This window comes from Chenopodium quinoa, unplaced genomic scaffold (genome assembly GCF_001683475.1).
Source record: "Chenopodium quinoa cultivar QQ74 unplaced genomic scaffold, ASM168347v1, whole genome shotgun sequence".
In the NCBI taxonomy this organism is placed as follows: Eukaryota; Viridiplantae; Streptophyta; class Magnoliopsida; order Caryophyllales; family Amaranthaceae; genus Chenopodium; species Chenopodium quinoa.
The window spans coordinates 92,846-106,250 of record NW_018744718.1 but is presented as its reverse complement, the minus strand read 5'-3'; the positions used below and the strand labels follow the sequence as shown (position 1 = coordinate 106,250).

The 13,405-nt window shown below is 37.3% G+C and overlaps 2 protein-coding genes across 2 annotated transcripts; both read left to right on the top strand.

Annotated features, from left to right (window-relative positions):
* The first annotated feature begins 1,656 nt into the window (after positions 1-1,656).
* Positions 1,657-2,517, top strand: LOC110703051. Its single transcript, XM_021880810.1, has one exon. It carries the CDS (start codon positions 1,657-1,659, stop codon positions 2,515-2,517), a length of 861 nt encoding a protein of 286 aa, XP_021736502.1.
* A 1,605-nt stretch (positions 2,518-4,122) lies between these two features.
* LOC110703183 (probable inactive receptor kinase At5g10020) lies at positions 4,123-9,636 on the top strand. The gene is made up of 3 exons (XM_021880930.1): positions 4,123-5,622; positions 6,736-8,250; positions 8,689-9,636. The coding sequence occupies exons 1-3, from the start codon at positions 4,635-4,637 to the stop codon at positions 9,264-9,266; spliced, it is 3,081 nt and encodes a 1,026-aa protein (XP_021736622.1). The 5' UTR covers positions 4,123-4,634; the 3' UTR covers positions 9,267-9,636.
* The last annotated feature ends 3,769 nt before the right edge of the window (positions 9,637-13,405 follow it).

Sequence of the window (13,405 nt, the reverse complement as noted above, 5' to 3'; positions counted from 1 at the left end):
GTACGAACTATACCTTACTACTTACTAGACCAGTATATATATTTAAGAATGTAATGAACATGTATACATATGTGTTAATTGTGTAGTAAAGATTTTTTTACAAAAAATAAAATAAAAAATGCAATGAAGTTGGACATTATGAAGAAGAGAAGTACGGGGCGTAGAGGTACTATTGCTATGAAGTTGGACATGAGCAAAGCATATGACAGAATTGAATGGATTTTTCTTGAAAAATTGCTTCTTAAGATGGGGTTTGCTAATAGCTGGGTGAGAGTAGTCATGGAATGCGTTACAACTGTGTCTTACTCTTTCATCATCAACTGTAATGTATGTGCTTCCGTGACTCCTTCCCGCGGACTGAGACAAGGTGATCCCCTCTCACCTTATCTTTTTATTATGGTGGCTGACGCTTTCTCTGCTCTACTCAGGAAAGCATATGATGACAGACTTATTCATGGAGCTGGTGCTTGTCGGAGGGGGCCGAAAATTTCTCACCTTTTCTTTGCAGATGAAAGTTTACTCTTTGCTAGGGCCACTCGAGAGGAATGCTCGAAGATAGTTGATATACTCAACATATATGAAGCAGCTTCCGGTTAGAAAATTAACTATGAAAAATCGGAGGTCTCTTTCAGCAAAGGGGTGTGTGTGTCGAAGCAGGAAAAGTTGAGAAATGTTATGAATATGCGTCTTGTTGATGTGCATGAGAAGTACCTCGGTATCCCGACCATTATTGGAAGGCCGAAGAGGTTGGTTTTTTGCGGCTCTGAAAGACAGGATATGGAAAAAGCTCCAAGGTTGGAAGGAAAAGCTACTATCGAGGGCCGAGAAAGAAGTGTTGGTGAAATCAGTTATTCAAGTCATACCGACGTACCTGATGGGAGTTTACAAACTGCCTAGGCACATAATTGATAGTATCCGATCTCTGACTGCGAAGTTTTGGTGGGGGCATTCGGGTCCGAGAAGAAAGGTGCATTGAATTAATTAGGACTCAATGTGCAAACCGAAGTGTCTTGGTGGTATAGGCTTCCGTGATATGGCTGTATTTAATGAGGTACTTCTAGGAAAACAAGCTTGGTGGCTTATTACTTCTCCGGAGTCTTTGTTTGCACGTGTTATGAAGAGCAAATATTACCCAAATAGCGATTTTCTCAATGCGTAGCTTGGGCTTAATGGAAGCTACTCTTGGCGTAGTATTTGGGGTTCTAAGGGTCTTGTGAAGGAGGGGTTGATTTGGAGAGTTGGGAAAGGTTCAAAAATTAAAATCTTTATGAACCCTTGGTTAGCCGATGAGAATGGAAAATTTGTGTAGACTCCAAGCATTGAGGGATTTAATTATGTAAGTGAGCTTATTGATGCAGGAACTAGAGAATGGAATTATGAATTAATTTCTGAAAATTTTAATGAGCGTGATACTCAATGCATAATGTCTATCCCCTTAAGTGTGCGTGCTCCGGAGGATGATTTGACATGGGCCTTTTTTGAAAGATGGCTTGTACTCTGTCAAATCTGCTTATTCGCTTGGCAAGTCTTGTGATCTGGATTCATTTCATCAGACCTGGGTAGACATTTGGAGTATTGATACAATCCCGAAGGTGAGCATTTTCTATGGAGAGCTTGTATAAACTCTCTGCCAACTAAAATGCTGCTGTTAGACACATGAATGATGTGTCCTGTTGCCCGTGGTGTTCTGATGAGGCCGAGACCATACATCATGCCTTCTTCTCCTGCCCAGTCGTTGCTGATCTGTGGTGTGCTTGCAAGTGCGATATGCTAGTCCCTGTCGATCCTCATGAGGAGGTGAAGGAAATGCTGCTAAGATGGAACAAGTTATGTTCGAAGAAATGCCTGGCGGGTGTTGCTTTACTCTGGTACATTTGGTGTCGAAGGAACGATAGAGTCTTTAATAACAAAGATGTTCCGCATTTAGTGGTGCTCGAGAGGGTGCATAGGCTGATTGAGGATTGTGGGAAATATGCCTCTAAGGTGTATGGTTCAGTAAGTAAGAAGCAGAATCGCAAGAGCTCGAAGACTTGGCTTCCTCCCCCTACCGACTTCATAAAAGTCAACTGTGATGCTTGTTTGAAAGAAGTTGGTTGGATGGGACTTGGGGTCGTGGCCAGAGATGTTGCAGGGGTGGCTGTATTTGTTGGTACAAGACGCATAAGGGGCTGTTGGTCCCCTGAAATCGCAGAGTGCAAAGCCATTCACTTTGGGGTGCTCCTAGCCAAACGATATGGGTACAAGAAAGTGATAATCGAGTCTGATTGCCAAGTTGTTATCTCTCGATTGTCAAAGGCTATTTCCTACATCACAGATTTGGATTCGATTTTGGATGATGTGTTTTTTCTTAGCGCTGACTTCGATTTTATTTCTTGGTCGCATGTTTTTAGAGATGGGAATGTTGTAGCCTATCATTTAGCGAGTTTAGTACCTTTTGGATGCGAACAAGTATGGGAGAATCATTGTCCTCCTGTTGTTTCGTCGTATGTACTCATAGACAATTTGTCTATTAATTAATGAAGGTGCTTTCTCGTGGTTTTTTTTTTTTTTTTTTAATCAAAGATGGAAATATATAAGCTTGAGCAATTAGAAGAGAAGAAGATATTCAACCTACTCACAATTCACAAATCACAATTGTCATATTAAATTTAAGCAAAAATTGACTTTGTCATCTCAAATTTCATCAAAAATAAATGAGCCTAAGTTTGCGCTCATCGGTTGGAAGAAAATTAATGGATAACTTTATTTAAACGATGTATTATTATTCTTATATTAAGAAATAACTCCTCAAACTTTAAATAAAAATATTGGACAATTTATGTGCGGTTACATAGAACGTCATCACCTCGTGACCTAAAAAAATTCTAGTCCAGCTTAATTCTTATCACCTTATACCATGTCCATTTTCTAGTAGCATTCATTAAAAAGCAAAAAGGAGAGTTCCATTCAATACTTATAAGTAAACATTGGGTCTATTGATCTCATAAAATTCTAAGTTGATGCTAGCTTGGACTTGGCTCATTGAGAGCTTGACTCGAGCTTTTGATGAGCCGAGTTAGAGAAATTCATGAGTAAGTTCTGCAATTTACATGCTACTTTGGACTAATACATTTATTTGAGGCAATTTATATGCTACTGCTTTGGACTAAGGCCCTGTTCACTTCACCTTAAAAAAATAATATTCAGTTAAATAATTTCAGTTTAGCAAAAATAAGTTCAGTTCAGTAAAAATAAGTTTAGTTTTATAAAAATAATTTCAGTTTAGTAAAAATCAGTAAACGTAAAGAAGAAATATACAAAAAAAATCAGTAAAAATAATTTCAGTTTAGCAAAAATAATTTCAGTTCAGTAAAATTAATTTCAATTTAGCAAAAATTATTTCAGTTCAGAAAAAAATAAGGTAAAGTGAACGAGACCTAAATTGCTCTAATTTTCTCATTTTTTGAATAAACAAATATCTTACATAAGTTAATTCGAACACCTTATTTGCAACTTTCATTTTCCCCAACTTCAAAGGTTTTAATTTCATAATCAAATGTTGGACAATGACCCAATCTAGAGATTCTACTATGCAATTTGTTTCTTTAAAAATTTTAAAAGTATTGATTATTACTGAAATATCCCAAGGATATCATAAAAGAAATCCAAATCATACATCTCACATTACATATATTTAATCTTACATTATATATATTGACTACATTATTATAATTTATATCTAAATGGACAAGTAGCAATTTATACTTTTTTTTTTGAGGCAAAATAAAAATATTGCTTTTAGTATCCGTTAAAATTCATGCTCTTTTTCTCTCTTAATTTAATTTCTTTTTTGCAAAAAGGATTAAATATCAATATAGACAATAATGTATTAATGTTGACAATGACAATCCTTCAATAAAAATGTTGATATTGATAGAGACAAATACACAAATGTCAAATTGTCTGAAAATTCTGAATTTAGTAAAGAATATTATAAAAATCAATTTAAGTTTAAAAAATTTACAATTAAAATTAAAATAAAATTATTTTTTTAAAAATTAATTAATTTTTTTTTTAAAATCACCTTATTGACATCTCATGCCAATTTTGAGCACATTCAGCGGCACCCCTCCTCCACTCATCTTCTTACAACACATCATTTCTAGAGAGAGAAACTCCACCTTCTTTCTTAGAGAGAAAAACTCACCTTTTTCTAGAGAGAAAATAATTTTCAGCTTTCTTTTTTAGAGAGAGAAACTGTGTTGTGTTGTGTAGTGTGTTTTTTTACAGAGTGTAGCAACCTCACTCCAACCCATCCTTCTTCTCTCACTACAATCCGCCATTTTTATACCTTCATTCATTCTCTCTCTCCTCCCATTTCTCCATTTTTATCACCCCCTTTTTCTGCAATTCGACGCGCAAAAACCCTAATTTCTCTCTCCTAAAAAAACCTCTCAAAAGTTTCCCCTTTTTCTCTCTCCCCCTTTTCAATTCAATTCAACCCCATTATCATTATCATCATAATTTTACCATTTTTATCCCAAATTATGCTTTCCCCATTTTTTCCCACCTTCTTCTTCCTCTCAATGTACAGTCACTCTTCAATCTAGCTCCAATTTTCTCTCTCCTAGGGTTTTAATTTCAGTAATTTAACGATGTTTTTCAGTAGTAGGAGTAGTAATAGAAGTAGTATTAACAATGGTGGGTTAATTTTCCCCATTTTCTCTCTCCTAATTTTGATTATTATCACTCCATCTTTGGTTTTCTGCAACTCCGATGAAGTTCGAGCTCTATTAGAGTTCAAGAAGGGGATCCATGAAGACCCACTTGGGAAAGTCATTCCGACATGGAATGCAACTGCTGTTGCGACTGCTTCAGATCTCGATTCTTGCCCTACCTCCTTTCATGGCGTCGTTTGCGATGATGCGTCGAACTCCGTCGTCGCCATTTCTCTTAATGGTTTGAATCTCAGTGGTGAGTTGAAGTTCAGTACCTTAATTGGGCTTAAAATGTTGCAAAACCTAAATCTTAGGGGAAATAATTTTACTGGTAGATTAGTTCCTCAATTGGGTTCAATGAGTAATTTGCAAATTTTAGATCTGTCTGATAATCGGTTTATTGGTCGGATCCCAGAAAGAATTCATGATTTATGGAACTTACAACATTTGAATTTGTCGAATAATCGGTTTTCTGGGGGTTATCCTACCGGAATTCGGAACTTACAGCAACTTAGGGTTTTGGATGTGCATGCAAATGAGCTTTGGGGTGATATTGGTGTGTTTTTCTCTGAGCTTAGGAATGTGGAGTTTGTTGATTTGAGTATGAACAAGTTTTCCGGTGGACTTCCGGTTGATTCTTCGAATGTTTCGAGTTTAGGGAACACGATTCGACATATGAACTTAAGTAGTAATCTGTTGGGTGGCAAGTTCTTGACGGCTGATACATTGTCATTGTTTCAGAGCTTGGTGGTTTTGGATTTGGGGGATAATATGATTGGGGGAGAACTTCCGTCTTTTGGGTCGTTGTATAATTTGAGGGTTTTACGACTTCGAAACAATCAGTTGTATGGAGAGGTACCTGGAGAGTTGCTTGCTACTTTGATTCAATTGAAGGAATTGGATCTTAGTGGAAACGGGTTTTCGGGTAAGCGTTTTCGGGTTCATTTGTTTTGCTATCAATTTATGGCTATATGTTTAAGTTTATTTTTGCAATATATAGAAAATCGATTATGGCATTGATGGTAGAGTTATTTGTTTGTGCTTCAATTCACTCTATATTGCACTAGTCCAATGTAGCTTTGAACCATCTTTTTTAGTAATAGCTGAAATTCAATTGGTTTTATTTGCATGCAAGTGAAAGTAGTGAAGATCTGGGATGTGAAGTTTGATGAGTGTTTTAATTTGCCACTCTACTTGGTTCAACTAGTGTGTTGTCTATATTTGTGTAGGATTTGTTATAGTGAGATGGAGAAGTAGTTTAATTTTAGTTGTTGTCAAGGATGCGGAACGCACTAGCCCTAGATCTGCATTGGGGGTTTTGTTTTAGTCAAGGGATTATGAATTTATGAGCAGTCATGATTTTAGAACATGCAAAATGAAGATGTGCTTGTGCCTCTCTGTTTCTTTCTTATATGTGATTCCTACTTCCTAGTAGTCTTGGTATTGCTTCACTTCCTATCATTTGTTTGTTGAAAAATGTCATCTGAAGAATAGTTTCTTAAGGAAATTAGAACTGGTAGAGTTCTTGTTAAAGTGCCAGCTCTTTCCATGTTTTCACTGCTGTGTTACAATGAAATTTGGTCGATGTGCCAACCTCTTCCCTTTCTCTTTTAAGGGCTCTTAGAAACTGAGCTGCTAAATGATTATTTTAATCAATAGCATATGCTATTGATTTGAAAATCCTGAAAGATGGTGGACATTTTATTTTTTATCTTTCCTTAAATTGGCAGAAATTTTACACAGTAATTGGTCTAATTACTGATTTTCCTTGAGCTACTTGTTTATTACATATAGTTATTTTATTTATTTCATTAATTCTAAATTACACTTTGTGGTTATTTGGTATACAGTTGAGCCCAACTCTTGTAGTGTACAATAATGTGATGTGCTAGTATGCTACATATGACATGAGTTGACGTTATGAATCACTTCAATAAATTCCCTTTGTTGTTCTGTAACTAAATCATGCGTCATGCATGGCCTCTGGATTCTTTCATATCATATGAGTCTCTGAAACGCCTAGTTTGCCTGCTAACAGGCTCTATTCGTGGCATCAACTCAACAACATTGGAGATACTTGATCTTAGCTCAAACAGGCTGACTGGTAGCTTCCCAGAGTTCAGTTCTCAATCAGGTTTGACAACTTTGAGAATCAGTAACAACTCCTTAGAAGGTAGCTTGCCCTCTGAATGGCGTCAGTTTGCAAAATTATCTAAGATTGACCTGAGCATCAACAACTTGGCGGGGCGAATCCCACCTGCTTTATTTTCATTGAACTTGAGAGACTTAAATCTTTCTAAAAACCATTTCAATGGAGCAATCCCCTTCCCAGAATCTACTACTGTTGGTGAATTTCTGGCTCAGCCTGTTTTTGCACCGTTGGAGTCCTTAGATCTTTCCGACAATTCATTAGTTGGTGATCTATCCAAAGATATAGGACTCTTGGGTAGGCTGAGATCACTGAATCTTGCAAAAAATAGCTTATCAGGACATATACCTAATTCATTAGTCAATATAGATGGGTTGGAATCCCTTGATCTGTCAAGCAATCAATTCAAGGGTCACTTACCTGGTAAGCTTCCTCCAAATCTTAAGTTATTAAATGTGACCTATAATGATCTGTCCGGTACAGTCCCTGAAAGCTTAAGATCATTTCCACCAAGTTCCTTCCATCCTGGAAATGAGAAGCTATATATCCCAGGTGATGAAGGATCACCAGGTGGTGGTTCAAATTATGTATCTGGAAAGAATGGGCATCGTGGTTCAAAGTCTAGTATCAAGATTGCCATTATTCTTGCCTCAGTCGGGGCTGCTCTCATGATTGCATTTGTTGCACTAGCTTATTATCGTTCTCAGCTTCATGGGAGTAGCAAATACAATGGGGCAACAACTGGAAGAGATGTTAAAGTTAGAAGATTTACTCGGCCTTCACTTTTCAAATTTAATGCAGGCCCTGAGCCTTCAGATACATCATTGAGTTTTTCTAATACTCATTTACTAACTTCAAATTCAAGAACATTGTCTGGGCAGGCTGAACTTGTGCCAGACTTTGTTGATCGTGCAGCAGCTGCATCTAGTACTTCCTATGTGAAACCCAATCTCCCTGACAACCCTATAGTGACATCAGCACGGAAGTCTCCCCCTGGTTCTCCACTTTCGTCTTCACCTCGTTTCTTTGAGACATTTGAACAACCTGTAACATTGGATGTCTACTCACCTGATCGGTTTGCTGGAGAGTTGTATTTCCTTGATACATCTCTTGCATTTACAGCTGAGCAGTTATCTCGAGCCCCAGCTGAAGTTCTTGGTCGAAGTAGTCATGGTACGTTATACAAGGCCACACTCAATGGTGGACACATGTTAACAGTGAAGTGGTTGAGGGTAGGATTGGTGAAAAATAAGAAAGAATTTGCTAAGGAAGTCAAAAAAATTGGTTTGATGAGGCATCCTAATATAGCTCCAGTACGAGCTTATTACTGGGGACCCAGAGAACAGGAGAGGCTTATTTTATCAGATTATATCAATGGGGATAGCCTGGCACTTCATCTGTATGGTAAGGCACAACTAAGCTTATATACTTGTGATTTTATAGCCCGAGCATGCTTGAACTTAATGTGCCCATGTTGCCATGTTAGTTTTAGTTTCAGCATTGCACATTATAAGTTCCTTTATTATTTGCACATTATAAGTTCCTTTATTGTTTCTAGTCTGGTTCATTCTAGATGATTTATATTGTGAATAGTAGTGAAGTTTTGATGTAGGAGAATTATTTACTCTATTATGCATAAAAAATTCCTTTGTTCTCCTCCTTTGTCATTTCGCATGTGAGTTATTTTGAAAAAATTGTTAATATTATTACTTTTTAGAAATTGGGTGGGATGGTCTAGTGGATTGGTATCTTACTATCAAGGTTTTCCCCCACTTTGTTTATACATATTCCTTCTTTCTGCTTGTTATCTCCTTAAAACTTAGCTTCATTTGTCCTATGCAGAATCCACACCGCGAAGATATTCTCTTTTGTCATTCACTCAAAGGTTGAAAGTTGCTGTTGACGTTGCACGCTGCCTTGTCTATCTTCATGATAGAGGTATGCCTCATGGAAACCTAAAGCCAACAAACATAATCTTAGCAGGGCCTGATCTCAGTGCATGGGTGACTGATTATGGTTTACACCGCTTAATGATGCCTGTTGGAGTCGCTGAGCAGATTTTGAATCTCGGGGCACTAGGTTATTGTGCTCCTGAACTTTCCAATGCCTCCAAGCCAATGCCCTCATTGAAAGCCGATGTGTATGCATTTGGAGTTATTGTTATGGAAATTTTGACGAGAAGAAGTGCAGGTGACATCATATCAGGGCAATCAGGTGCTGTTGACCTCACAGATTGGGTTCGACTCTGTGATCAAGAAGGGCGGCGCGGTGATTGTATAGATCGCGACATTGCAGGGGGGAGTGAACCCTCGCAAGCGATGGACGATATGCTCGTTATATCCCTTAGGTGTATTCTTCCTGTAAATGAGCGACCTAACATTCGACAAGTCTTTGAAGATCTCTGTTCAATAGCTGGTTGAAAAATCTCTGTACATGGTTTCCCAGTAGCCTCTTACCACAGACTTCCTTCTTGGGTTAGTTTTATTCTTCCCCCCCAGCCCCTTTGGTAGTCTTCTCACTTCTGCAATCGGTTTCGGAAGGCTTGAATGTGGGGTGATTGATCTCATTCTTTATTTCAAATTTTTTCTTGTGTAAAGTTACGATTGATCCCATTGTTCGATTGACACATTTTTGAGTTTGATGAAGATGGTGCACTGAAAGCTGGCTGCAATTTTTTTTTGGGTGCCTTCTTTCACCATCCCTTGCTTAATTTAATGGTTACTAATGTCATTATTCACATTTCTTGTTCAATTAGGGTTTGTATTGCTTGCTTTTACAAGTATTAATTAATTTATCCCCACGAAGTTTTTTTATTTTTTTATTTTACTGTGGCTGGAATTTGAGTGTATAGACTATAGACTATGGAGCTATTTTTGTTGCAGGCCAAATTCTATTGGTTGAACTGTATTTAGCATCATAATATTCAGGGGCCATTTGGTTTCCATGGGGTAATCGGAATGGAATGAACAAAGGGAAAGAAGAGGAATGGAATGAAAAATCCCCAAATTTACTATGTTGTTTGTTTTGTATAACAAAGGGAAATAAGCCACCATTCTCACCACCACACCTCGCCGCCCCTCCCCTCCCCCCGAAAAACTTCCCCCTCCCCCGAGAAACTCTCCCATCCTTGCAAAAACCCTAAATCTAAATTTTTGAATTTGATTTTTGGGTTTTGAATTTGTGATTTCTACTACGATTATTTTCTGATTGAGATTTGCTTGTTGAGTGAGTTGATCAATCGTCAACAATGGCGCTATAATTGGCACTGAAGCTGCTATATCATCATCATCTCCGTCGGTATTCTCCGCCAATGAATGTCGTCTCGTTTACGCTGATTTTGTCGGTCTTTCAAAGAAGCATTCTTGTCGCCAAAGAATCGTTGGAACTTGCCAAAATTTTCTAGGGTTTCTGTTTATTCGTCGGCGATTAAGGCGATTGTTGATGGCGTTTACCGTGTTCATTCCTCGGGATGGGGGAGGGGAGGGGCGGCTATGGACGGGGGAGCTCCGGCGAGGGACGGTGGAGGTGCGGCGAGGGTGGCGATGGTAGGGTAGGATGGTGGTTGCTGGTCTGGGTATGGTGTTGGACTGTTGGTGTGGTGGCTAAGGAAAGGGAATGGAAAAACTTGGGGAGGTGGGAAATCAAGTTGGAAGGATTTGGGGTAATAGAGAGGGTAAAGGGAATGAAAAAAAAGTGTCTAACAAACAACAACAATGGGAATCAGGGCCGTTGATTTACATTCCGTTTAATAAATACCCCCACCAAACGACCCCTCAATAATTAGTTTTGCCTAATACGGAGTATAACTGAGGACATAAGAGATGGAGGGATGGTTATTACCTCCATCTCCTCCCCCCCTCCAAATGGTTGGGGGTTCGATTCTCATCCCCCCATTCCTGTGATAGGGTGAGGGACCTCCCGTATAAAAAAAATAAAAATAAAATTCAAAGTATAACTTCTGCTAAAAAAAATTGTTCTTTGATGAACTTAACTTTAGTTGATGAAAATTATTTGTATTGTGGACTGAAATTGACAAGGTAATTCATTATTTTTATTGTTGCGTAAAGAGAGCATCAACGGTAGTGAAATAAAAGGGATTTGATCTCAAACCATGCAAAGTTGTAAGTTTTAAAAAAACAGTTTTAAGTTTTAAAAAAACAGAGTAGTCACTATTGTTTGCCTTTCAATCACATATTAAAGGGAAAAATTATGTTTTGTTTTTAAGGAAAAGGTACCTACAAGAATGCAACAACGTGAACATAATTTGGCTTCACATGAGTTATTGGATTCTTTTTTTTCAATGGGATTGGTATCAAATATTCTTTCACTTTGTCTTTGAGTTTCGATTACATATGTTACAACAATCGAAATATATACTCGAACGAGGCAACTAAAATAATGTTATTTTCTTTTTACATAGAAAGCAACATCTTTTGAGGGTGAATTATTTTTATTTTTTTTTAAAAAAAAAAATTGTACTAGCTTTCCAACACTTCAAGAGTTTAAGTATTTTTTTTCCTATGAAATTTACAACTGTTCATACCATAGAGTAGATTTCAATAGTTGTCTTTATTTCACACACACAAAAAAAAAAAAAAAATAGTTGTCTTTATTTTCAAGTTTTATACCTCGTGAATGTTACAGCTTATATGGGTTACAAACAAATACAAGTATGGTTAGACCCGTGCTCAGATTCATTTTTCTCCAAATGATCCAATCTTAACTTGGATCCATCATCGGGTCTAGATTTTGAGGATTTATACTTGTGAAAACGGATCTGGATTCATTAACCTGAATTGGGACTAAGATCCACTGCCATCTCTAACTCTCTAAGCATGGGTCTCCCTATTTTCAACTCTACATTCAACCCGAAAGGAGATGGGATGGAGGATTTGAATTCATAACCTGTGTTAGTTCTTAATACTATGTTAGTTGACCAATTCAACTAAAAGGTTAAACTGAATTAAAGAGCTAATTCAACCAAAAGATTAACCGTATCCAATTGTTAAACAAAATTTATTTAATACGTCATATTTAAAACAAACGTTACAAGAAAAATAAATCTAAAGTGCAAGATAAATTTATCATTGTTGTTAAATCCCAGAGGAGAGTGGTCGTAATAACAGATGTAGAAGCATTCGCAAACATGTACATCGTCAGTTATGCATTTTCCCCAAGCATGGAGGCTTTCTGGGTGCTTTTTCCCACAGTAAATGCCACAAGGCACCTTCGAACATTTGAAGGGTAACGCTGCCACCTTCTCATCCTTGCATATTTTCGTCCATTTGTAACACTCACCTGTTACGTATGCGTAAACATTCCAACAATTAATAATTGATTTTATTATGACTTTTATATGATGGATATGTTCACAACAATGTTACATGCATGCCAGATTATTGCATTAAAATTTGAGCATTTTATTATTTTATAGGACTGTGAAAGTTGACTCGGTGAATAACACATCACATTTATTCTGACAAAAATTGTAATATGTCAAAAAAAAAAAAAAAAAAAAAAAATAAAAAGGTCAGATTTTTGCTGGTATATATATTGTATTTCGTATGTAGAGAGCATATTGCTACCATAACCAAAGAACTTTTACCAGCCAATGACAAAGTTTGTATCTCACAACCACTCAAACCCTATTAGTGACACTTTGGGGGTGGGAATTCTATTGAGGATATATTTTGTGGGATATATTTTGTGGAATATTTGGTATTATCTTTCATATTGTTTCCTAATTTCTAGTAACCTAATTAAGGTATCTCTAGGAATTAGCATTGTATATATATGTTTTGCTCCAATTAATGAAAGGTTAAGCCGTAAGTTTATACAATTCTACATGGTATCGGAGCCTTGATTTTTTTTTTTTTTTCTCTCTGTAAACATCAATAATGGCCGTCGGGGATGACACATCTCCTCCACCGGCACCTACAAAAATTGAATCAAACTCCCCTTTCTACCTTGGACCGCAAGATCGGCCCGGGGATTACATCACCTCACAACGTCTAAAATTGGACAATTTTCACGATTGGTCTCATGCCGTGCGACTTGCTCTTTGCTCTCGCCGGAAATTTGGTTTCCATGATGGTAGTATCACCACCTTCGAGCCGCCATGTACGAAGGATGATTGGGTAACAATTCAATGTATGTTAGTTTCTTGGCTCATGAACACAATCGATCCCGAGGTAAAATCTATGCTTTCACATTATGATAATGCTAAGAAATTGTGGGATGATTTACATGAGCGTTTTTGTCTCGTTAATGGCCCTAGAATTCAACAGATTAAATTTGAAATTAATAGATGTGAACAATTGAAAAACATGACAGTTGCGGTTTATTATAGTAAATTAGCGGTTTTGTGGGATGAACTTGATAGATTGGAACCCCTAATTTCTTGTAATTGTGGGAAGTGCTCTTGTAATGTTGGGAAGCAACACGCACAGCGGCGTGATGGGGATCGTCTCCAACAATTTTTGCTCGGTTTGTACTCTGATTATTATGCTGCTTTGCGTTCTACATTGCTCTTGCAAGATCCCTTGCCCTCTTTGAACAG

Excerpts from the sequence above, each read along its gene's own strand:
- LOC110703051 (XM_021880810.1), top strand. The coding sequence starts at position 1,657 with ATGAATGATGTGTCCTGTTGCCCGTGGTGTTCTGATGAGGCCGAGACC.
- LOC110703183 (XM_021880930.1), top strand. The coding sequence starts at position 4,635 with ATGTTTTTCAGTAGTAGGAGTAGTAATAGAAGTAGTATTAACAATGGT. Across the intron at positions 5,623-6,735 it reads TAGTGGAAACGGGTTTTCGG|GCTCTATTCGTGGCATCAAC; the intron begins GTAAGCGTTTTC and ends GCCTGCTAACAG. Across the intron at positions 8,251-8,688 it reads CCTGGCACTTCATCTGTATG|AATCCACACCGCGAAGATAT; the intron begins GTAAGGCACAAC and ends TGTCCTATGCAG.